The sequence below is a fragment of the Pseudoliparis swirei genome, chromosome 1, assembly GCF_029220125.1.
Source record: "Pseudoliparis swirei isolate HS2019 ecotype Mariana Trench chromosome 1, NWPU_hadal_v1, whole genome shotgun sequence".
NCBI lineage: Eukaryota > Metazoa > Chordata > Actinopteri > Perciformes > Liparidae > Pseudoliparis > Pseudoliparis swirei.
Genome location: NC_079388.1, coordinates 3,172,045 through 3,197,094, shown reverse-complemented (window position 1 = coordinate 3,197,094; position 25,050 = coordinate 3,172,045). Strand labels below are relative to the sequence as shown.

The following is a 25,050-nucleotide window of genomic DNA, read 5'->3' as shown; positions in this document are numbered from 1 at the left end:
CCCGGAGTGGACCGGTCGGATCCGACCCGGTGGCACCGCCGCCGAGCTTTAAGCAGCGGGCGTCCAGTGGGAGGTGCTGGTGAGCCTCCAATACTGTGAGAAATAAGTTATAATTGTTAATAGTTGTTTAAAAAAAATTATAATAACAATAAATAACCAGAAAGAAATAAGAATAAAACTAAATATGATTATCTGATTTATGTTTTGTTTGTTTTTTGTTTAAAAAAAATCTAAGAAAACACTTTGAATCCGTAGACTGCTGCCTAATAGGCTGATCAATATCTCACATCCTGTAATCCTAAATAAGTATAATTATTATTTTTGAACAAAATTCAATGTTATTTCACAACTTTCAAAAAGTGCCCCAATTTATTTTTAAATGCGCCGGATTTCAGTCGGTGGGGAAAAAAACTGCCCCCTAAAAAATATGTTAATGTCCTCCCGTGTGTGTGTGTGTGTGTGTGTGTGTTTTGTCTCAGCAGGCTAGAACCAGTCTCCACAGGGCTCAACTTCCCACGTGTCATCACTTGTACTCTCATCTCCTCAAGTCATTGTCTGCCCCCCTGTGTGTGTGTGTGTGCATCCTCGAGTCTACTCTAATCTGTGTAGTTTGTTTGGGGGCCACTCTCACCCCTCCCCTCCCTTAATCTCCTCATGGCATCTCGGTGTGTCGCTGTCTGCTCGTCTCTGTGGAGGACTCCGGTCTGCTCTCTGGACCAGGACCGCTCGGTTCTCCTGTCAAAACACAACTCACTCTTCTGTTGGCGGACCAGAACCTGTGTGTGTGTGTGTGGAGAGTCCGCCTCCAAGGAGTTTCTAGTCTTGTCCCATTCCCAGAGCTCAGTTAGTGGTGGCGATCCAGCTGTGTCTGTCTGTCATGTGTCATGTTGAAGTGGGACGGACTCTCACAACAACCAGTCGAGTTGTTCATGAATTCTCTGGAGAATCGGTTCATCGTCTTACATATATATACATATATATATATATATGTGTGTGTGTATAGATATGCCTGTATATGTATATATATGTGTATATATATATACACATATATACACACGCATGTATATATATGTGTGTATATATACATATATATAGAACTACAGGACATGAGAAGGAGGTGGCTGGAATTAGTTTGAGTTTGTTATGTTTGTTTACATCAGGGTTTTAAAAACACTTAAAACAAGAGAAGAGATGCTTTGTACCACATTTAGCTCGTGGCTAATTCCCATCTGCAGTCCCCAGGTGAAAACATCACTTACAGAACTGAATGTGCTCCTGTGACTGGACCCGGTCTGTCCCCTAGCTGCAGAGTGCGGTACTGCAGGGCAGAATGTACGCATCCCGCCCTGCAGACGAAGTACAACATGTGACCCCATGACGTATCAGTCTGAATGGTGCTCCAAGCAGGAAGAGTTCCTGGAGAGGGCCGAGGTCACACAGGGGAAGAGGGGGGGGGGTCATGGTCCCGCTGCATGCAGCTGAGTCTCAGATAGCCGTTTGATACACATGCAAAAGAAAAGTCACTTCATTATCCTGAAGGTTAGTCATTTGGTCCGTAAAACATTATAAACCCAGCAGAGCCCCTGGTGATGTCATCTAATGTCTCCTCCTGGGACCCTCAGATGTTCAGTTGACCCCCATGACGATGGGACCATTCAGTTTCTGGCTAGGATCGGTAATCTTCATTCTCGGTTGAAATATTCATCACCCCCTGACGGCAAATGAGGAATATGAAATGCTCTGACTAAAAGAAGAAGATGAATCTCCTCTCGCTGGGTGTTGCCGGACATTAATGTCCCGTCCGATCATTTTATTGGGCCTCGATGTGGCGACGGGACGGCTACCGGGCCGCCGACCGGCCCGTCTCCCGCCCTCCTGGCTCGTCACCGGAGTCGTCCAGCAGCTGTGAGGGCCACCGGGAGCCATGTGGGCTGTTCAGTTCCACCGGCTGCTTTAGGGGGCGTGGCCTCAGCGGGAGGCCTGAAGGGCCGACTGTCTCTCTGGATTTGGCAACTCAACACTTGTTATTGGAAAAGAGTTGGCTCACTTCTGGGATCCATCTTTCTCTTGCTCGTTTCCAAAGTGTGCCACCCCCAGCATAAAGAGACTTGATACCCATGATATGCCTCCGTGAACTTTGACCTCTGACTGGTGTCGCCTCATGTCCTCCTGACACGAGACGGGTTTAATTCTAGTGAGGAGAGAAATTACACCAAAAAAAGTGATATTTGTTCAGCTCTGTCCCGTGTGCTCGGCCTGCAGGTGTGTGTGTGTTGTGTATTTCCATAAGCTGATACAGATCTCTCTCTCTGTCTCTCTCTGTCTCTCTCTCTGTCTGTCTGTCTCTCTCTCTCTGTCTCTCTCTGTCTCTCTCTGTCTCTCTCTCTCTCTCTCTATCTCTGTCTCTCTGTGTGTGTGTGTGTGTGTGTGTGCTACAGTCACGTAATGTGAAGGCACATATTTGTGTGTGTTTGTGCATTTCTTTGTGTGTCATGACCTTGCCGGCGTCCTTCCCGTCTGTGTAAAAGGATGCTGACTGGGAGAAATTGTGTTGGACTGGGGGAGGGAGGGGGAGAGAGAGAGAGAGAGGGAGAGAGAGAGGGTCCTTCCCTTCCCAATACAAGCAGCCGAGTCCTCCCACAGATCTCTCCACTGTAATCTTTCTCCTCTTTCCTCCCTCGGCGTCGGGCTCATGTCTGACAGCATCCCCCCAGGCGGCGTGACACCCCTGTTGCGTGTGAGTGTATTTCCGGACGCAGCGTTTTCTCCAGAGGGGGCACGTGAGATTTGACCCCTGACCTCTTGACCCCGAGAGCTGACAGTGACGTGTGAACGCTGAACCGTCCTGACACGTGAACTATTTGGGTTTTTTGATATCGCTAACCATGTTGTGCAGTGTGAACATCATGTGTGTGTGTGAGTGTGAGTACACACACGGGAGGACGGCGACGTGTTTTGAGTTGAACTGAAAGAAAGCAGGTCGCTCGGTGAGGAATGAGGTACAACTACAGAAAGTTAAAGTAGAGCAATGCATTGTGGTCCATCAACAGAGACACGCCTGGTGGCTGAGTGTGCAGGCAGCAGATTGAGTGCTAAGTCTGCACACACACACACACACACACACACACACACACACACACACACACACACACACACACACACACACACACACACACACACACACGTTGGTCTCTCCTGCCACACAGTGGCGGCTTCACACACTTCACCACAGCTCGCATGCGGCTGCCACAAGTTCCTCTGCAACCTCTCTCTCTTCCTCTACGCTCCCTCTTTCTGTCCGTCACTCGATTTTTTTTGTTTTGTTGCTTTTATTGCAATAATTACATCTTTTAATACACACTCAAAAACATTTGTTGTTGTAGTGTTTGAGTTTGGGACTAGTTCAGCTTTCTGATTCCTTCAAGAGAGACTTATTAGACATGTTATTTAACTTTATTACGCTTAGATAAATGTACCGGACCCATCAGGTCATGTTGTGGGACAGAGAGGATTCTGGGTAAAGTAGTGTGTCTTGCTGCTTCTCAACGACCGAACGCTCCCTTTCTACGTTTAGTAACTTCATCCCTTTTAGAATACGCCTCTCGGCCCACGCTCCAGCCTGTCGTGAGTAGTGACTCTGGGTAATGTAGTTCTGTTGTGAATGAGTGAATCACCGCCGGATGACCAGCTGGCCTCCAAGACCTCATCTCATTTGGTAATTGTTATAATTAAGACGTGACTAATTGGAGAGGAACTCATGTCGGCCCTCTCATGCGTCGCCTCGTCATGTGACCTGAATAACGGTTCCATCGCATCACTGGCCCGTTTACAAAGAACTCTCCTTTTTAGGACGTGAATGTTTTCGGGTCCAACATGAGGTTCGTCTCCTCGCAGCACGTTGTCATGGCGATGGTGTTGTGACTGGAGGTCGCACTGAGAGCAACTAGTAGACCCCCGACCTCCTAGCCTGCAGCCTGAGTCATGCATCACCATGCTCACACACACACACACACACACACACACACGATCGCCATGATCACCTTGGGTGGATCGACCCCTCTGTGTCTTTCGAGCCGTCAGCAGACACCGCAAAAAAATATCACAGCCAGAATGCATTGCTCACTCATAGCAACAGAAGTAAACACACACACACACACACACACACACACACGAATGCATCCAAACACATAGAAAGTGGATGTGCTGCAGCTCATATACAAAATATCTCAAAAGACATTACATTCTGAAATAGACACACACACACACACATGACCAGGGTATCTCCTGTGTGGTTTCCCTTAAGAGAATATGAACACATAATATGCACACACACACACACACACACTTCCGTCTGTTTAGTCCCATTTCATTTATTTACGGGTTTATTACGGTGTTCTTAGCAACGGCTGCTGTCTGGTTGCTTGTTTCAGGGGAATGGAATTCACTGTTGAAGTGTGAGGGAGGGAGAGAAAAAGAGAGGGAGGGAGGTAGGGAGAGAAAGAGGGAGGAAAGAGAGAAAGAGGGAGGAAAGAGAGAGAGGGAGGGCATCTGCGTGGAGAGCAGAGTGAGAGGCTGTGAGGTGGAGCGGTGCTGCCTAGCGGACCGGTTTGGGTTTGAGTCCAAACGGAAGAAGACAGCTCCTCGTCTTCTGTTGGCCTCAGACGGACAGACTCTCTTAGTTCTGTAGTCGCGGGCCTCCTCGCTGTCGGCCGGTCGGCGAGCGAGATGTTCTTCCTCGCGGACCCCGGCGTCATGACGCCCATCCTGGTGGTGGCCATCCACCTCCTCACAGCGGCTGGATTTTGGTTTTTCCGCCGTCGCCGCCGCCGGGCCCTCGGTTCAGAACCAGGTAAACCGTCTCATCCCGTTTATCCTCTCGTCTCCTTCCCTCTCAGATTCCCCACTGGCTCTATGTGCTTCCTGTTTAGGCTCCGCCCCTCTCGTCTCGGTGTCACTTTCCAGTGTCTTCATGGAAAAGTAAACAGTTAAGCGTCTTTGAGCCTTTAACCCAGTGAGTGCAGCCCGGTGCCGGAGCTTCACCTCGCCCGGGATGCCGATCCACGTTTGCTATTTTGGCCGTCGAGGAATGTGCAGCAGCTCGTCCGTAAAGAGCACGCGGCTCGCCGGCTCCTGCAGACGCTGCTCGAGTGTCTCCACCGGTCAGCGCGAGCTGCACGTTCAGCTCTTCTGTTGCATTGCACCAGTTATTCTACATAGTTGAGCCTTGAGAGCTAATAATCCGGTTAGATTATGATGCAACTGTTGAGTACCGACATCGTCGTGACGCGGCGACCTTTAGACCTTTTTGCTCGGCTTAGTAAAAATGCAGCTCGTTGGTTTGAATCGGACCATTCTTGGCCGAGGTCATCGGGTTCAGGAGAGAAACGCCTGGCTGGTCCGTGGAGGGTGAGAGGGCAGAGAGAGAGACGGGAGAGAATGAGTTAAAGAGGGAAAGAATCACCAAGAAAATAACCTCGCTAACTCAGAAGAGTCGAAGGTGGAGTAACGATGAGAAACAGGATCACAAACCTGAGACGTGATCAGAGAGTCGGGTTCCGTGTTTTCTGATTAAAGTGACACAAGCGTCCTGAGGGCGGCTGAGGTGATGTCATCACGTTCACCCAGCCGCTGCAGGAAGGAGGACGTACCACTGCGCTCCCTAAAGCACGATGTCGTGGTTTTCCCGTCACGCTGTCCTCCTCTAGCTCAGCTGTGCGCATTGTGCATCCCTTCAGGAGCACGGTGTTTACAGCTTCAGTGGATTAATGAGGCTGCTTGAGAGATGGAGATCAGATTATTTTGTTTTAGTTTGATTGAAATATAACTTCCAAAGTGTGCCTCTCAGGATGAGTAGTAGATGGTTTTAGGGGCGTGTCCCTCGAGTGTCATACTCGACTTTCATTGTTTGTTGCTTGCTTGTTTGATCTTGTTACTAGGTTCCAAGTGCAACATGTGTGTGTGTGTGTGTGTGTCAGTCATATTTCTCGCGACAGGAAGCGGGTCCTTTGACAGCGGCAGGCCGAGCGTGGTAATGTGTGTGTGTGTGTGTGTGTGTGTGTGTGTGTGCAGCGTCACATCTGTCCGCTGTGTGGTTTGAGTCCTCCAGAGCAGGGGTCCCCCCAAGTGAATAAATAAAGTTGTAATTTTTTTTTTTTTTTATCAGTCGGAAAAATATATTATTTTGAAAAAGGACCGGATACCCGTGTGTCGGTCTGAGCCGCGTTCAGGAGTCTTATAGTTCGGGTTCATCGCTGCAGGCGAGTCTCACGCGCCGAACCCTCTGCTGGCGGCACAGTGACAAAGAATCTTCAAACAGATTCAACCTGCTCAATGAATTCTGTCACTTCAGGGAAATGACAACTGGATTCAAGTTGGCCGATAAAGTCACTGCTGTGTGGTCGAGTGAACAGCGGAATATTCTACATGTTTCAGACGTTGACCGGGTGGAAGAGGCTTTTAAAAGAGTTTGAGCGGTACTCCAACCACAAAAGACCCGACTGCACAAGAATAGACCTGCAACCCATTTGTAAACAAACCCACCCGGTGAATCGAGCCCGTCCGAGCTAGAAGAACATGTGTTGGAGATGCAAATGACGGTGGCCTGAAGGGACATTTCACACAACAACTCTGCCTGTTCTAATGACAGCGACCAGAACTCGGTTCGGAGCAGCGGACCAAACACACGTCTGTGTCGCCGTCTCCATCAGCGGCTCGTTGCAGGTAAACAAGCGCACGGCTCACACTCATTCGGCGTAATGATGAGTTGTAGTTTTGGCACTTTATGCCCTTCGTATAATTGTATGACGTCATATTTATTACGTCATTTATATTGCCGGTCCGTGAAAATAATTTATGACACGGAACCGGTCCGTGGCTCAAAAAAGGTTGGGGACCTCTGCTCCAGAGAACTCCCGGTGGTTCTTTGAGGTCGCTGCTCCTCGCTGCAAAGATACTCCCACAAACGTTTATTCGGCAGTGATTGTTTTGGCGCCCCCTGTGGATACAAGTGGAAGTGTTTCCGAGCACCAGAACAAATGGGTTCACCTTCTCGTTTAACTGTCAGGGGTCTGACAGTCTGCCCCGCCCAGTCCTGGTTCTGGTTCTCCCCGGGCCTCCCTTTCCTCGAGGCCCAGCAGTACGGCCCGGTGCTCCTGCAGCGTGGCGTCTGGGTCTGTCTGCTGGGGGCCGGTCTCTGCTGGGGGCCCCTCTGGATTCTGTCTGACTTTGCCAGAATCCACCCCGGTGGCACCGATGACGAGCATATGAAAATATCCATGTAAAAATACAATAACCGATCTCCTCGCTGATGGTTTCTTGACTAAATACCAGAAGAATCTTTATTTGTGAAAGGTTTGTCATTGTGATCAAAACAACCTGTAAGTTATTAAACTGATGTCACTCTGCGGCCAGCGACATGACGACTTTCCTGCTCCTGTCTCGTGTCCCTTTGGGGGGTTCTGCATGAAGAAGCCCGGTGCTCATCACCTCCTTGTGTCTGGCGGGTTTTGATCTTTAGGAGTTATCTCCTTTGTGGCCACAGGAGGGCACATGTGACCCTGAGCTGGTGAGCATCATGGCCACCGAGCAGAAGATTCTGACTGAATACTGGAGAACAACTTCCTGTCGGCTGGCCTCGAGCTCTGACCTGCTGCTGCTCCACAAACATTCTGCTTCCACCGCTCAGAGGGCGAGAATCTGAAAACAATGAAGTGAAAAAGGAGGGATTAAGTGAAAAAGGAGGGATGGAGGCTGCTGCTGCCAGCCTGTGAGTGTCACCAGAGAGGAGGAGGAGGAAGAGGAGGATAAATAAATCCTGGGAGCTGAGAAACTGAAAGAGAGAAAGGGAAACGACTTGAGGAACACTCGGGGACGTCCCTCCCACGATCCAATCACAAGAGGAGAGAGCTGGGACACCGGGGGGGTTAGAGCCATAGTGGGGGAAGTAGAGAGATAAGCGGCGCTCTGCGTTGGTATTAGAGGCGTAAGCTTCTTCTGTTGTATTTTTTCCATGGATGGCCCCGTTTAGAGATGGAGAGAGAGAGGGAGAGAGAGAGCCTTCCCCACCTCCGTTTATTTCTCTTTTTAAAAGAAAGAGTAGAAAAAGCCAAACATGACGGAGCAGAATTTATGTGTAAACTGCGTCGGCGCTCGTCTCTCCAGGAGCTATTTTGAGACGCTGCGATGAACACGAGGGAGAAGGGACATCTTCAGCTGAGGCTGTGTGCTGGCCTCGTCCTGATTGGACGGTTTGTGTTCAGCGCCAGGCGGAGAGATATTCCTCTCGTCTCCGGCTCATTGTGGCTGCCCGAGGAGCACACACACACACACACACACACGTCTGGGCGGGCCAGAACTGCTCGTCATTACGTCATCGGCCATCTCTGCCATGCACAACCCCGAGACACGTGCACTAATGAGATGAGCGACTTCGTTATTTAATTATACAACGTCACGAATCCGTCAGGCCTCTCTCTCTCTCCATCTCTCTCTCCTTTCTCTCTCCCCTCTCTCTCTGGATGAGACTAAAGTCCTTCTCAGCCTGAGTCTCTCTGCCTCTGGATTGTTTTTTTTAACGGAAGGATGGCCGAGCTGTATGCGGTGGCCTCTTAAGGAAAGGAAACGTGTGAAAGGGAGCATGAGGCGAGGCAAGGACACGGAGGCACCGGGGAGCTGCGGCGTCTGGCATCTGTCGGCCTGAGCATGACGAGCAGCGCATTGCTCTAGAAGGCCAGGCTTATCCGTATAGGAGGGTTTTTATGTGGACTCAAACGAGGATTACATCAGCCCTGGTGGATTAGTCTGAGACCTTAAAAAAACCCAAACAGAGCGAGCACCTCCTGCACCTCCTGCAGCTCTGCAGAGCCGCCTACTGAGCGCGCAGAGTGCCGCTGGCCGGTGAAGAAGTAGCAGTGAGGCGAGGGAGGGGAGGGGAGGTCCTTTTCCTGGCTCAGAATGCGTGGGGGGGCGGAGCCTCCTGCTGACTCTGACACACACGTGTGAGAGCAGCTGGCCGCCGGTGGGGGACACGGAGGAGAGGCTGGCATGGCCGGGAGGCTTTGAGCGTGTGAACCACGGAGACGAGAGGAAGAGCCTCTCTGTACCTGCCGCTCTCAGCGCTGCTGCCAAACACGTTCCCGCCGCTATAAAGACACGACTCTCGCCAGAGGGATTATTCTCACCGGCCGAATGAAGCCGTGACCGGAGGACGATGTGGACGCACTGCAGGGACGACCGGCAGCTTAACGCTCACCTGTACTCGCTCATGTGCTGTGCAGGTCTGTGTGTGTGTGTGTGTGCGCGTACAGCCGGTGTTTACATGCGGGCGGTGTGCAGCACGTGTTTCTCTGTGTGTGTTGGAACAGTTCCTCTTTGTGACGTGATGTGGTCTCTATCAATCATTGTGGGTGTCGGGGCAAAGTGTGTGTTCTGTTGTGTGTAGACAGGGTGGATGGTTTGGTGCTGTGTGTGTGTGTGTGTGTGTGTGCATCTTAACAACGCCCTCCATTGTAGATGAGCCGGCGCCGGCCCGCGGCTGTCACTCGCACCCCTCGACACTTCTCGCGTCTTACGGTCCTGGAGTTTTGAGCCATGAGCACACCTAAGGGAACCGTTGTGTGTGACGGAGACCTAATGACATGCAAAGGCCGGAGTGCTGCCTCTGGGCTAACTCGCTCAGCTACCCTGGCAGGTTTCAGGAAACAAGTCGTGTTGCAGTCGTGAGACTATTTAGCAAGAGTGTTGAAATGTGTGTTATTTGGAGAGCTTGCCCTTTGTGTAAACTGTGTCACATTGTGTGTGTGTGTGTGTGTGTGTGTGTCTTTAAAGGAGTCACTGCACATTGCACATTCCACATTGCGCTTCTTTTTTTTTTACGTGCTGTTTTCGCAACATCTCCAGAAAGGAAGTTGAACCCTCTCGGCAGGAAGTTGAGCATCACCAGAGTGGCGGGAAAACGAGAGCCGGTCTGTGTTTCCTCCCAGACGGACTGATACGAGCAGAAAGAGAGTGTTGCTGGTGTGGAGGATGAGGAGGTGTGTGTGTGTGTGGGGGGGGGAGATAACACAGCCGTGGCCCAGCATCAGGCTCTATTCCTGGCCTGCCGCATCACTCCTCTGGCCTCTGGAGAACGCCGGCTGGAGGTCACACTCCAGTGGGAGCAGAAACATTGAAGCTGAAGATGGGCAACGGAGGAGCTCCACACGTAAACAACATGGAGACGTGATTGATTGGCTTACACCGGGTGATGTCACCTAATTGAATCACAGCGCAGATGGCTGCTCGACACCTCACGAGTGCTCACGTTTGTAGACACCGAGGAGCTTAACAACAGGACTTTGAGCCCAAGAACTCAGAGAACCTTTGGAGTGTTTGTCTTTTTCACCGCCGCTGAAGATGATGATGCAACTGTGAAGAACACAGTCTTCCTCATGTGTGTGTGTTTGAGAGAAAGTGACACCTACATAACTCAGTGGAGTGATCAGCAGCCATGCTGGGTTATTAACGTCCTCTCTCTGTGCTTCTTGTTCCCCAGATGAGCGAGACCGGGTGCAGAAGAAAACCTTCACCAAGTGGGTCAACAAGCATCTCATCAAGGTACGCAGCGTGACGTCTAACACTTCATCATCGCAGGTTAAACTCATGTTCAACTAGATGAGTCTCCATTTTATCACATAATCCTCCATTTGTGTCTAAAAGTCAAGTTGACTGATAAGACAGTATTATTTCACATACATGTTCTAAACCATGACCTGGCCCTGTTTCTCATACGAGGTTTGAGTAAGTCAATCAAATCTCCTATTATCCATCTTAAATTACCCAGATGATTAAAGTCAGGCTATCTCGGTTTCCCAAAGGCTGATATGCCCGCCAAAAAATCTCGTTAATTCCAACCAGACTTCAGTAATCAGGATAGTTGAACCAGACCTCAGTAATCAGGATAGTTGATCCAGACTTCAGTAATCAGGATAGTTGAACCAGACTTCAATAATCAGGATAGTTGATCCAGACTTCAGTAAACAGGGTAGTTGAACTATACTTCAGTAATCAGGATAGTTGATCCAGACTTAAGTAATCAGGATAGTTGATCCAGACTTCAGTAATCAGGATAGTTGAACCAGACTTCAGTAATCAGGATAGTTGAACCAGACTTCAGTAATCAGGATAGTTGAACCAGACTTCAGTAATCAGGATAGTTGATCCAGACTTCAGTAATCAGGATAGTTGAACCAGACTTCAGTAATCAGGATAGTTGAACCAGACTTCAGTAATCAGGATAGTTGAACCTGACAATCAATCACAAGGATCTGATCCAGATCTCAGGAGCAGGAGATGATTTGTGGTTTGTGGGCATTCATCATTTGCGTTTGTGGAGGGGTGGAGCTATCTCCGTGAAACGGAATTTATCATTCCTTCATCCCACATAAAGAAACTAACCACCCAGTTCTGCTTCATACTTGTTGAGGACGCCCCACAAACGCCTGAACATCTAACGGGTGATGTCATCTATAGATGAGCTGTGTGAAAGTCACACAGCTCGGTGACTTTCACCTCTACGTCTGGATGACTGGATGAAAATCTGCTTTATTCTCATCTCGTCGGTGCATTGTCTTTCATGGAATCCACTCAACGCTTTTGGTGTGAACTCGGCACAAATACATCTGATTGAAGTGCCTCATCACCCCAATCGATCAGATTTATGTTTCTTTAAATGTTCCTGCTGGAATGCATCATCCAATGAGATCTGAAATAGTGATCTCAACTCTTTCAGAATAAGTGGATAGAAACGAGTCCAAAGAGCATCTAATTGATATGATGAATAGATACTCATGAGGGTATGTGGTCATATGTCCTTGACCCCTATAGGTCAAACATATTGTGATACCTCATGTCATGTCCAGCGGCCAAGTGGCGCGCAAACATTTAAAAACGTTGGCTGGAATACAGATTCTACAAAATGCTCGTCTTTTTGTCTCCTCCGTGGTGGAGACGATGGTTGCATCAATAAAAAGAAACAACTTCACAGACTCATTCAATGAGGCTCAGTTGTCCTGGTGCCGTGTTCTCTGCTCTCTGACTGACAGCCTCATCTGTGAGGTGGGAGGTCCTTGTGATTTACTGAGTGTTCATTGGTTGTTTTTTCCCCAAAATGTTGACAGACAAACGGATTGACCAATCATGTTGAAGGTTTCGTGTGACGAGTTCTTTCCGCGCCGCGTCCCCCGACACGTCGCCCCTCCGTTCCTCTGTGTATCAGAGGGGGAGACGGGAGGAAGGAGGAGCAGGAGGAAACCCGACTGATTCATCCACGAGTTAAACTGATTTCTGCTCCTTATTTTCGCGGAGAAGTAATTGTTTTAAAAACGGAAACAGTGTTAAACCGTACTGCCGCGGTTTGACACTCGGTTTGAGTGTAAAAACTTCAACGAACACCGGAAGTAAACAAAGTTGCGTTAATTGCGTTAAAATATTTTAGTGCGTTAACGCGGCCAAATTCATCGCATAGATTAACGCGTTAACGCTGACAGCCCTAATATATATACATGGTCCATATGAGCCTCAGTTTGTTCTGACTGACTCACACGGCTCACAGCTGCAGTTCTCACATCCACCACACGGCACACTGCTCTCTGTGCTCTGAAGGTTTCTCCTGACCTCTTGTTCCCTCATCACTCACAGCCTCAGTATTGCATCATATTCTTATTTTTGGGTCTTTTTTTGTCTTTCTTCTGGTCATTTTATGTTTCTTTGTAGCCATTCGTGGGTTTTTTTCCATCTGTCCCCCGGTAGCCCCGTTCAGTAGTCTGCACTGTTGAGACACTTTGGGTTATTTACAAACTCAACAAAACAATGAATATAAGTTATACATTTCAATACAAAGTCCTTTATTTCACATACAACGTACGACACGCTGCTGTCCGTCTCACTGAGGGGACCACCTTTAACAAAGCCTTCATGATGCTGATCAGGCTGCTTTATCACCGGCAGCCCCCCCCCCCCAGCCCTGGCCCACTCATTGTGTAGGCGCTGTCATGGCAACAGAGACGAGAGGCCACAGCTGACGCCTCGTCTCCGGTGGCCCTCGTCAGCTGCGGGGCCAATCGCCATGTCAACAGAGTGATGATTTTACTGTGTAATTGACTTTATCTTTCTGATTGTCCTCCCTTCATTTCTTCTCACCTTACCCACTCCCTCTTTCCTAACTCCTTGCTCAGGTGAGGAAGCACATCACAGACCTGTACGAGGATCTGAGGGACGGACACAACCTGATCTCCTTGCTGGAAGTCCTCTCTGGAGTCACCCTGGTATGGATTGTTGTCTCTCTCTCTCTCTGTCTGTCTCTCTCCTCTCTGTCTCTCTCTCTCTCTGTCTCTCTCCTCTCTGTCTCTCGCTCTCGCTCTCGCTCTCTGTCTCTGTCTCTCGCTCTTGCTCTCTCTCTCGCTCTGTCTCTCTCTCCTCTCTGTCTCTCTCTCTCTCCTTTCTTTCTCTCTCTCTCTCTCTCTCTCTCTCTCTCTCGCACCATTCCTTCCAGAGTAGAGCTAACCGGTGGTTTGATCCCCGGTGGCCTGGCTTTGCTCGGTGTGGTGATGTCATGTGATAAACAGACCCGTACGGGCCGGTGGACTACCAGAGTCCGACTGCTGCCGCTGGTCTGCTGATGTACACACACACACACACACACACACACACACACACACACACACACACACACGTGTCCCCTTCATGGACAGTGGGTTAACGTGACTGTGGTTCTTTGATCCCTTTTTGTTCATTCTGTCCTCTTTATGTCACTCTTCCTCTTCCGTCTGTTCTATATACCTCCCCACCCCCTTCTGTTACCATAGCAACAGAAGAGCGGCCCCTCATTGAAAAGGGCGTACGCCTCGCGGGCCCCCCCCCTCATCTTGCTCCGAGGGGATGATGATGAGGAGGAGGAGGAGCAAGGAGCTCAGGGAGTACGTTGGAATGAAACCCTCTCTCTCCCCCATCCACCGCTCGTTCTCTCACTCCTGACCTCTCAGCTTCACCCTCCGCCCCCAATAGGTGGCGCTGTGAGGCTGCATGCGAGTGCTGTGCCACTGATTTCTGACCAGCACACTGGGCTGCACACGACCCCACATGAGGTCGTGATGTCACTGACATCACACTGTGTGACATCACACTGTGTGACATCACACACACACGAGTAGGCTGTCATTTCTGCTGAGGGACAGCGTCATCACACACACACTGTGAGGGCTTAATGACAGAGGGACAGACACAGAGACAGAAGGTTGCAAGAAAAGACAGTAAGACAGACATACGGTTGGACAGACAGACAGACAGACAGACAGAGTTGTGCAGACAGACACATCTAACTTTGTTTGTGCTTTGGTGATAAAGAAGTGAATTCTAGGTTCAGGTAGTGATGTCGGTGTTGAGAGACTAACCTGAGTGTTCCTTCTTTCTGCCAGCACCGTGTGAACCTCATCTGCATCCAGCACTCATGTACTGAGTGTGTGTGTGTGTGTGTGTGTGTGTGTGGTTTTCTTTCTCTCTCCCTCTAAACCGAAGCAGTCTGTTTGAGTTGATTAAAGAAGTTCTGCTCTTTAGTTCTGGTCGTTCCATCCTGAGCCCGCATGGCGCTGCATGTCTTGAACAGCTCCTGTTGAAGACAGCGCCCCCTAGAGGACCATCTCATGTCAACACAACCGCCCGACTGTCTTCACGTCACTGCTCTCCCGGCCGCCTCCTGCTTCTGCCTCATGAAAGAAACACCAACACGGGTTCATCTTCGTCACTGAGTCCTCATCACGCCCTCCTCCTCTTCTCTTGCAGCCCAGAGAAAAGGGACGCATGAGATTCCATCGCCTGCAGAATGTCCAGATAGCGCTGGACTTCCTCAAACAGAGACAGGTACGCACGCACACACACACACACACACACACACACACACACACACACACACACACACACACACACACGGTCACACATGTTCTCCTTCCACTGGTCTGTTAGGGCAGCAACATTGTCCTAAGCTGGTGATGGTAAAGCGTTCATTCTGCTGGTGACAACGTGTTTCACTCTCTCACAAAGCATCTCTCATTGCTCCCTCTCTCGCTATCACACATTCATCTCTTTGTCCACTCTTCAATCTCCTCTTCCTCCATCACTCCGGCGTCTCCATCTCTCCACCACGGCGGTGGAGGGCTGACCCTTTCCCTTCACTGCAGGTCTAATTATAAAGCTTGGCTTATCTTAGCCAGAGCCCCAAAACTTAATGCGCATGACGGGTGGAGCGGAGAGAACCTTTCGTCCCCCATGTAGAAAATAAAGTTTCTATGAAGGCTTTATCATTTTGAGTCCTAAAGAATTCTGTTTTCCTGTTTTCAGGTCAAACTTGTGAACATCCGGAACGATGACATCACCGACGGGAACCCCAAGCTGACGCTGGGTCTCATCTGGACCATCATCCTCCACTTCCAGGTGAGTTTTATAAAACCCGAGGGCGACGACTCGTTTCTGCTCCGCCTCCAACCAACACTACGTGCCCCCCATGAGGATATCATTGCTGCTGTTGTCACGCAGATGTTGGGATGAGCTCAGCTGTGTGCGTGTCTGTTGCATAAGTACAGCAGCGTGTAACTGAGAGGAAGCCGGGTCTGTTGATGTTGCTCTGGAGGACAAGAACTGATGTCTCTGAGAGAGAGGGGGGTGTGTGTGTGTGTGTGTGTGTGTGAGATTTATTCTGAGCTCGTCCTCTGAAGCGTCACAAGGGCGCCGGTTGGTCGTTGCTCTTAATATACAGAGGACTTTTTGTTTGTTAATTTTTGATAATCGTATGATCACAAGCTGGTGGTGAGTCTCACAGTAAAGCAAGTCACAACCGGTCTGAGAGGATTCAGACAACAACAAACAGACATTGCAGGTAAAAAATACTTTTCGGTCGTCGTCTCTGGGTCGGTTGTGTTTCCGCTCCACATTCCGATGTGTGTGTTCTGTCCGGTTCCCGATGTCCCTGCGTCAATATTCCCTCCGGACGGGTTGACATCATTCCCACCGGGTCCCAGGCCTTTTATTTATTTATTCGTCCTGTTGATAACAGAGAGGTGGGCGGACTAGTTGCAGTTGCAGTGAGCGACCACTAGGTTGTGCTGCAACGTGACCCTCGGCAAGGTGACGCGTACCAGCTGGTTGCCGTGGAAACAGTAGAGCGTGACACCCCCGGAAACCGTTTCGCCGGGCATGACTCTGCAGAACATCGCGTTACAGGGGGAGGGAAGAAGTGGTGCAGGAGGAGTGAGGGGGGGGGGGGAGGGGCGGGGTGTAAAGGATGCACAGGGCCGGGGAGGTATAGAAATACACAAACATACGCACATCGATAGGAATCGGCCCGCAGAGCAGCAAATACTCTGTTTCCCAGAGTCCAACGGGTTCTTGGTGACGACTGAGAGCTGCAGAGACTCCAGCCTCCCTGCAGTGTGGAGACTCCATTGTTACTGTAAAGGCATAATGGTGGTCTATATATATATATATGATTATATAATAAATGAAATGCAGTTTTCTTTGGCTCATAGTGATATTACGAGTGGCAGTGAGATGAGGTGTTTGTGGTGCATGCTGAACACCACCATCTCAGCTGTTTCCTGTTCCAGCAGGAAGCTGCAGGACGTTGATCCTCTGCAGAGTCCAGATACGTGACCCAAATAGAGATCTGTAATGTCCACATTATCCCTATCGGGCCGCTTTGTTCTGATGATGATGAGAGGAGGAGGAGGAGGAGGAAGAAGAAGTTGATCCTGGAAACAAGCCTCCAGCTCTTGATCATAGGGAGGCTCTCGATGAGCTTTAAAGTTAAAAAAATATATATATATTTTTAGCTTCTACGACACAATAGTGAGATGTTTTGGTAAATATCTTTAATGCGTTTACATATTATTATATATTTATCACGTGGCAACACTGATCCCACTGCCCTCAATCTAAACGTGGCTGCAGTAACTCAGTCAGGCCAATAGGGGGCGCCAGCTAGCTCGGTGTTAAAGATGACCCCGGGCCCTCGCTCCTGTTGCACTGTGTCTGCCTGTGATTGGCTCAGCCAGCTGCACGTCACTGCTCATCTCTAGATGTTTGGAGTTGTTCTGACTGCAGGCGTGTGTGTGTGTGTGTGTGTGTGTGACGCTTTGTGATCTGGTTTATTAAATGTGAGATAGTTAGTGTGGGGTCAATCTTCAGTGTTATGGACACAGTGGAGCTCTTCACCTGACAAGTCTTGGATTATTCTAGCAAAACCCTTTTTCCACCCAGATAACCACAACCGTGTCTCACTTGTCACGGCTCTCCACGATGACATCATGTGTTTGATCTCTTAACGGCTCCACCGTGGGCAGACTGACTCCTGAGGGTCAACACGAGGAGATGGATGTCTCCGGGTCGGATGTAAAGCACGCCGAGCGTCTCCGGCGCTCTCGGTGGCGTGCAGCCTCCGTGTGAGAGGTCGAACGCCTCGGGGGCTTGATTAGTGCTGTCCTCCCATTGGCTCAGGCCTTCTCCATCTGTGTGTGTGTGATGTCCTCCTCCGGTTAATGAGAGAAGATGGATGACCGTTGCTCTCGGGCTCCATCCATACCGTCCATCTGAGATCATTCTCCACGTTAATGTGCTCGACGGGGAGCGAGGCCTGGAGATCAACCTTTACTCTACAGCACCCGATCAATGTCTACTAGGGCTGCAGCTCATCTTTATTGGCCGTTATTGATTCCCCCGTGAATTGTTTTCCGATCAATCCGTCATGTCAGAATCAAACGTGACCAAAACGTTTCACACTAAAACGTTTTTTTAAATCCCATTAACAGTCCAAAGAAAATAGCGGATGATAGCAAAAGGGTCACGGTCTGATTATTAATAATCTAAACGGTCAGTCGATCGGTTAATGATCATTTTAGAAGGATCCGTTTATAGAAGAGACGATTTGGGCACCCCCCCCATCACCTCCCCATCATCCCCCCATCACCCTCCCATCATCCCCCCATCACCTCCCCATCACCCTCCCATCACCTCCCCATCATCCCCCCATCACCTCCCCATCATCCCCCCATCACCTCCCATCATCCCCATCACCTCCCATCACCTCCCATCACCTCCCCATCATCCCCCATCACCTCCCCATCATCCCCATCACCTCCCATCACCCCCATCACCTCCCATCATCCCCCATCACCTCCCCATCATCCCCCATCATCCCCCATCACCTCCCCATCACCTCCCATCACCTCCCTTCATCCCCCATCACCTCCCCATCATCCCCCCATCACCCTCCCATCACCTCCCCATCACCCCCCCATCACCTCCCCATCACCTCCCCTTCATCCCCCATCACCTCCCCTTCATCCCCCCATCATCCCCCCATCATCCCCCCATCACCTCCCATCACCTCCCCATCATCCCCCATCACCTCCCCATCATCCCCCCATCACCTCCCCATCATCCCCCCATCACCTCCCCATCACCTCCCCATCATCCCCCATCACCTCCCTTCATCCCCATCACCCCCATCACCTCCCATCATCCCCCATCACCTCCCATCACCTCCCCATCACCTCCCCCATCATCCCCCATCACCTCCATCATCCCCCATCACCCCCATCACCTCCCATCATCCCCCATCACCTCCCCATCATCCCCCCCTCACCCTCCCATCACCTCCCCTTCATCCCCCCATCACCCTCCCCAGCTCTTCATCCTTTCAGTCTTCATCCATCCACTGCTGTTTTTTTCTGTCCCTTTCAAATTCTCCCTCCCTCCTCTTCCCCCCCGAGAGCGATTCATAACCTGTAGCTTGACGGACAGATGGAGACGGAACGAGAGAGATTGGGAAACGAGCGAGAGAGAAACCATTGAAGTGAGAAACCGCCTCCTTCTGGTTCACGTTGCAGAGACTCGCCCGCCTCCTGCTCGCTGTCATTCGGGAAGGTTTTGGGTCGTGTGTGTGTGTCATAGAAGTTGCTCACTAACAGCCAAGAGAGAGAGAGGCAGAGAGCTAAGGAGAGAGAGAGAGAGAGAGAGAGAGGAGTAAGGAGGAAGCTGATATGCCGAGCAGAGCCAGCCAGGGAGGGGTGCATTGTGAGAAGAGAGCGTGAAGCTGCAGCAGCCGTTGGATGAAAAGCTTTTCTCTCTCCCTCCGCCCGGCGTCTGCGAGCGAGGGATAAAGCGGAGGAGCGAAAAGCGAGGGAGAGACGGATCCACCAGTCACCGGAGCTCCCGGCTCCCCCCCCCTCTCTTCGGATCGGCAGGCCTCGTGCACCGCAGGACGAGACTCAGGGGCTCTCACAGCTGACCACCACTCGGCGCCAGCTGTGAGTCCGGCGTGTCGGTCGGATCGGTCCCCGCCGGTCGGAGGACGCCTGCGTTTCCGCCCCCCGGTGTGGTTCTCCTGCTCTCTTCAGTCTGAAGGACTCCCCTGGTCCAGGACCCTTCACTGGACGCTGCGTCCCTTTTGGCTCCGTCGCTCTGCTACTTTGAGCTGGATCTGAGAGGAGCTCAGCAGACGGAGGACCGGTCCTCCTCTCCTCTTCCTAATTAGATCTGGTGGACGTGAGGAGTTATTAAGAGACTGAAAGGCACCGGAGAGAACGAGAGCCCTCCCTCCACCGCTCTGTGGAGGTGTTGTCTCTCACCCCTCCACCTCCCGCAAACTGTGGATTGTGTCGGGCTGTTACGTCGTCGCACTGCACCACCTGATGAAGAGGAATCTTTCTTGAGTAACTAACAGACTGACAGCGGGACACGGGAGGCTCGTGATTGGTCACCCAGCCGACTCTGAGAGTCTAACAGTGAGGAGGGGGGGGGGGTGTATGTAGACTGGTAACCAGGGGAGAGGCATGGGATGCTAAGCTGTCTGGGGAGCTGGAGGAGGAGGAGTCTGTCTGCAGCCTCGGTGGGTTCCCTGGACTACAGTGAGTGTGACTCCACAGGTCGGGGGCCGCTCCAGGTGATCAGCGCCGAGACCCACAGCCGGCCTGCCGACGGAGACGCGCCAACCCCCCTGGCTCTGGATCCCAATACACTGACGACAACAGTCCGTCGAGAGGAGCAGCCTCAACGGGCGGACGACGAGCAGAGGCACCGGGCGGGAAGCCAAATGGCTCCGATTGAGTATTTAACAAGCTGTCACAGTATCGGCTGAATCTCCTCTCGGCATCGGCTGACTGCGCTGATCCCACAGAACCCGACACCGAGCTCGCCGCCACGATGGATAGCGGCGCCGTCAGCGCCGACGCTCGCCCTCCGGGTAGGATTCCCACGGTCCCCGCCGCGCGGCCGACTCGCCTTACGGATCCCACGCCTCTCCCGCTCTGCAACAACACCTCTGGAGGCGGGAGGGACTCCACTCGTGCGTGAGAGCGGCTCCGCGGAGCTCTTATGAGGAGTCCCAGAGAAACTGCAGCGGGACGATGGCGGCGTCCTCCGTCACCTCCTCTCTCCTCCGTCACCTCTGACTTTGAGAAGTGAGAACGGACATGCAGCTGCCGTGAAGCGGGGGGCTCCACGACGGATAGACCAGGCTCCCTGAACCCCCCCCCTCTCTCTCCCACACTCGTCTTCCCGCCTCACACCTGCCAGAAGCCCGCTGATGTATCACACCTGACCTTAATTTCACTGACGTGTCCTCCCGAGTGCGACTCTGCTAGCATCGCGCGTCCTTGACTGCACACCACAGGTCTTCGGGGATAAACAGCCGCCCGCTTATTACACACACTGTTACACAACAGGGGCTCCGGGGGGCCGGCCAGAGGTCCTCATCGGGATCCCCGTCGGCTCAGGAAGGACGGGCTCGGACACGTCGGCCTCTCTCTTCACGTTGCCATGGACGATGGAGCTATGGGCGCTCCTCCCTTCCCGTGACTCACAGGTGTCAGATTAATGAGCGCGATGTCCGTCACTTACTCTCTTTTTGCTCTGGAACACGTGGAATAAACGCTGCGCCCCAAATGATGGAGTAACGTCCTGCTTCTGCTGCACGCCGCTGTCCTCCAGTCATGGGGAGCTCCATGGGTTGTGTGAGTCCTCCTCGGGAGGGCGACCACGCCGGAGCCGCCCCCTTCTCCTCAATGAAGCGTCTGCGCTTCAGGCGTAAGAAGGGCAAGAAGGCCAGGAGAGGAGAGGCGGCGCGGGACGAGCGACGGCGACGCCATGGCACGGACGAAAGGGAGGAAGAGGAGGAGGAGGAAGAGGAGGGCAAGGCAAAGGCCGTTGTGGACGTGGCCGATTTGAGCAACCGAGCTGGGACTCTTCCCACTGTGCCTGATATCCAGTTGACTCATTCCAACACTAAACTGCCCGGCAACACCCTCTCCCCCGGCTCCCTGAGCACCAGTGGGAGGAGCTCCAGGTTTCTCGAAGTGTCCCCCAAGCGCAGCCCGGCCTGGAGAGGGGTCTTCTGCCTCCCGGGGGAGGAGGACTCCGTCAGCGGCATCGTGGACGTCTCCAGCATTCCCAGCCAAACCACGACCGCCAGCCCGGTCAGCGCGGCCTCGGTGGCGGGCGGCGCCACGCCGGGCGGAGGGCGGGTCTGTCGCGTCAAGGAGAAGGTCCAAGGGGTCCTGGAGAAACCTCGGGTCCTCCGGCAGAAGACGGAGGAGAAAGACGAGGCGAGGGAGGAGAGGGGGGACGGGGAGGTGGGCGGGGGAGCGGCGGAGCGGAGGGGCGTGGTCCACATCCGCGAGGTGGACGGTAAGCTGTGCGTGGTGCGGACGGTGTACCCCAGCGACTACGGCTCGCCGGTGTGGCGGGGCGACGGCGAGGTGGAGGTGCGCGCCGAGCCCCTCGCCCCGTCTCCGGTCGCGGGGAGCGTCCTCAAAGTCCAGCTGTGGGAGGAGGAGGACGCGGTGTCCGCGGGGGCGGAGTCCCCGACGGCCGCGGGCCAGATGTGGATCGGGGGCGCCGAGGGCTTCAGCTGGGACCCGCCGGGCGGAGCGCACGCGCCGTCCTCTCTGCTGGAGTCGGGCTACGCCAGCGACCTGCCGCTGACCTCTCCGGAGACGGCGGGCACCACCCCCAGTCAGACGGACTGGGGGGGGCTGGCCGGCGGCTCGTCGGAGAGGCTGGACTTGATGGCGGAGAGTCCGACTGTGAGACATCTGCCGCAGGTTTGCCTCCACCTTACTTCACCTTCTGCCCTCCATCACCTCCACCTCTTTAGTCTTGAAGCTGGCGGTTGATTCATTCAGAGGTTCCACTGACGGGACCACGGCTCACAGCTTTGGCTCCCCGGCTGAAACAATGTGACTCAGCAAAAAACCTCCTGGTAACACTTGAGTTGTTTCAGTCGTTCTAGCTTCTCAAACGTGAGGAATTACCAAGTTAGACCGCGGTGAACAGACATTAATACTGCAGGATGTTCATCTGTGGAGGCAAAGAGACAAGTTAATTTATTTGCTTCTTTGCATCGTTCCGTGACTTCAACCATAGCAGAGACAACGTGTGTGTGGTTCACTCTAAACCAGCTGCATCATGCAGGACCTCGTCGTCGTTATTGTTGTCGTCTGCGTTCCTGTGATTGTGTGTTTGTTGTTATCAGCTCTTAGAAGACGCTCTGCCTCCCTCCAGTCTTTCCGCCACCGTCCCCAGAGGCTAATCAGCGTAGCCCAGACCGCCTCTCCCTCCCTCCCTCCTTTCTGTCCTCTCCTCCCCCTCCTTCCTTTGCTCGTCTCACACCACAGACACTCGCCCACAGCGTACGTCTGTTTGTTTGTATGGGAGAAGGGTCACCGCGGCTTCAGATGATGTCATCGACAGCCCATAATATTACTGTGTGCGTAAAAAGGTTTCTTTAGTGGTAGAAAGTAGAGGGGGATCAGATCAGGGAGAGCGAGACAGAGAGGAGAGAGAGAGCTTCTCTCCTCCCTGGTAGCTTCTCTCTGCCCTTCACCTTGGAAGCTGCTGCAGCTCCAGCAGCCGACGGCTCTGGTCTTCATGGGTTCATTGTGTCACGACTTCTCGCGTCGCCCTCACGGAACACCGGCAGCTTCAGGGGCTCGAGGCTGGAAGCTGCTGAGTCATGCAAACAAACAGTGACACAGTGGACCCACACAGACCTCCAGAGGGTTGTGTGTCCTGTGTCATGAGAGGAGTGTGTGTGTGGACGAGCTCCGGTCAGAGTGCAGCTGCCTGTGTGTGAGCCGTGTCTGAGAGAAAGGGGTTGAGGTGTGCATCATCAGCCAGGCGGCTGGTTGGTGGAGCCTCGGGGCCCCTCCCTCGTACCGCCCTCATCCATCGGCCGCTCGTCCTCCGGCCCTCTGACCGGCTTTGATTGTGTTTTAACTCCCACTACAATGATTACTTCTCTTCTTCATCTTCCATTCTCCCTCTTGTTTTATTTCATCTCCCCATCCCTCGCTCTCCCTCCTCTCCCCACAAACTTCAAAGAGGCTGTGTGTGTGTGTGTGTGTGTGGTCACCATTGATGCCTGTGGCTAGAGTCTGTGCTGCCACCTCAAACACACACGTGTGTGTGTGTGTGTGTGTGTGTGTGTGTGTGTGTGTGTGTGTGTGTGTGTGTGTGTGTGTGTGTGTGTGTCTGTGTGTGTGTGTGCACCTTTCACTCACGTACACATCTAGACTTGCCCGTCAACTAGTGTGTGTGTGTGAAGTCATTTACTGACAATACAAGTTGACTTTGACTAAAACAGAGTATTTAGCAACCGGTTCTGAGTCCACTTTTTGTAAATGTAGAAATGAGGGATGGCAAGATTTGAACCTGATAATAACTAACTGTATACACTATCGCTCACTTAGAAATGTCCTTATTTTTCAAAGTAAAGCTCTGTTATCTTCAATGAAGATAACATTAAATGAATCATAAATACCCTCTCTACATAGTTAAAGTGGTAAATAACTATTCTCTGGTGTTTAATGAAGTCTCTCCAGAGGTGTGTAGAGGCCCATCTCCAGTGTTCTAATGGTACATTGTGTTATCGCCTTAGAAGACTAGCAGAGGGGTAGAAAACCCTTGAGAACCCTTTTTATGTGAGCGCAGCTGAAAACAGTTATGCTGCTGAGAGAAGCTATAAAACTGGCCTTCCTTTGAGCCACAAGAACAACATTAATATTTAAATAAACATCATTATTTATAACCTTGTCAAAGTCTTGACTATATTTTATATTCATTTTGTAATAAATTTGATAAATAAAAGTGAGTTTTCATGGAGAACAAACTTTTGAACGGTAGTGTGTATGAAACACAAGACGCGCTGCACGTCCCGAGTGTTTACTCACCCGTGCACAGACATCTGTCTCTAGCTGCTATCGATTAATCTCCATGGCAACATCACAAACATGTGCACATCGAGTCAACCGTCGAGGATCTCCCAGAATAACCAAAATAAAGTTAATCATGACGTCACACCTCCACCGTGACCTGTCAAGTCCAGGTCCGGTTCCCTCTAATCCGGTGGCTCTGGTGGTGTTCTGTGCTGCTGGACATGTCGGGTCATCAAAGCGTCTGGTCATTTAGGATTTGAGCTTGTCGTATTCTAAACTCGAGCCTCCCTTCAGGAGCGTTTGACCTCCGCTCACGGCCACACAGACAGAACCACCTCGTCTCTGTTCTCAGTTCTCCCCACGAGGACGGTACAGTTCTGTTCCGGTCGGAGGCTCCGAGACGAACGGGCTCCACCTTCACGTGCGGTTCATATTTACACATGATGAATTATCCAATGGCACAGCCAGGAGGCGGGGGGTGGGACGGCGGCGCAGTGGGAGCGCTGCATCAATATTCAGGTGGAGGATTAGAGGCTCTGCAACACGGCGGTGGATGCATTCAGAGAGACGAGAAGAGTCCAGAATATGTTCAGAGTCCTGGAGAAGAGTCCAGAATATGTTCAGAGTCCAAGAGAAGAGTCCAGAATATGTTCAGAGTCCTGGAGAAGAGTCCAGAATATGTTCAGAGTCCTGGAGAAGAGTCCAGAATATGTTCAGAGTCCAAGAGAAGAGTCCAGAATATGTTCAGAGTCCAAGAGAAGAGTCCAGAATATGTTCAGAGTCCAAGAGGCGTGTCCAGAAGTAAAGGTGTGTG

The 25,050-nt window shown here is 51.8% G+C and overlaps 1 protein-coding gene across 1 annotated transcript in view; it reads left to right on the top strand.

The window, feature by feature from the left end:
• The window catches only part of macf1a (microtubule actin crosslinking factor 1a), a 195,364-nt gene that overhangs the window by 59,658 nt on the left and 110,656 nt on the right, over positions 1-25,050 (top strand). The window contains exons 3-6 of the mRNA XM_056420472.1: positions 10,532-10,593; positions 13,212-13,301; positions 14,815-14,892; positions 15,370-15,462. Coding sequence (XP_056276447.1) covers positions 10,532-10,593; positions 13,212-13,301; positions 14,815-14,892; positions 15,370-15,462 — 323 coding nt within the window. The remainder of the gene's footprint in view (positions 1-10,531; positions 10,594-13,211; positions 13,302-14,814; positions 14,893-15,369; positions 15,463-25,050) is intronic.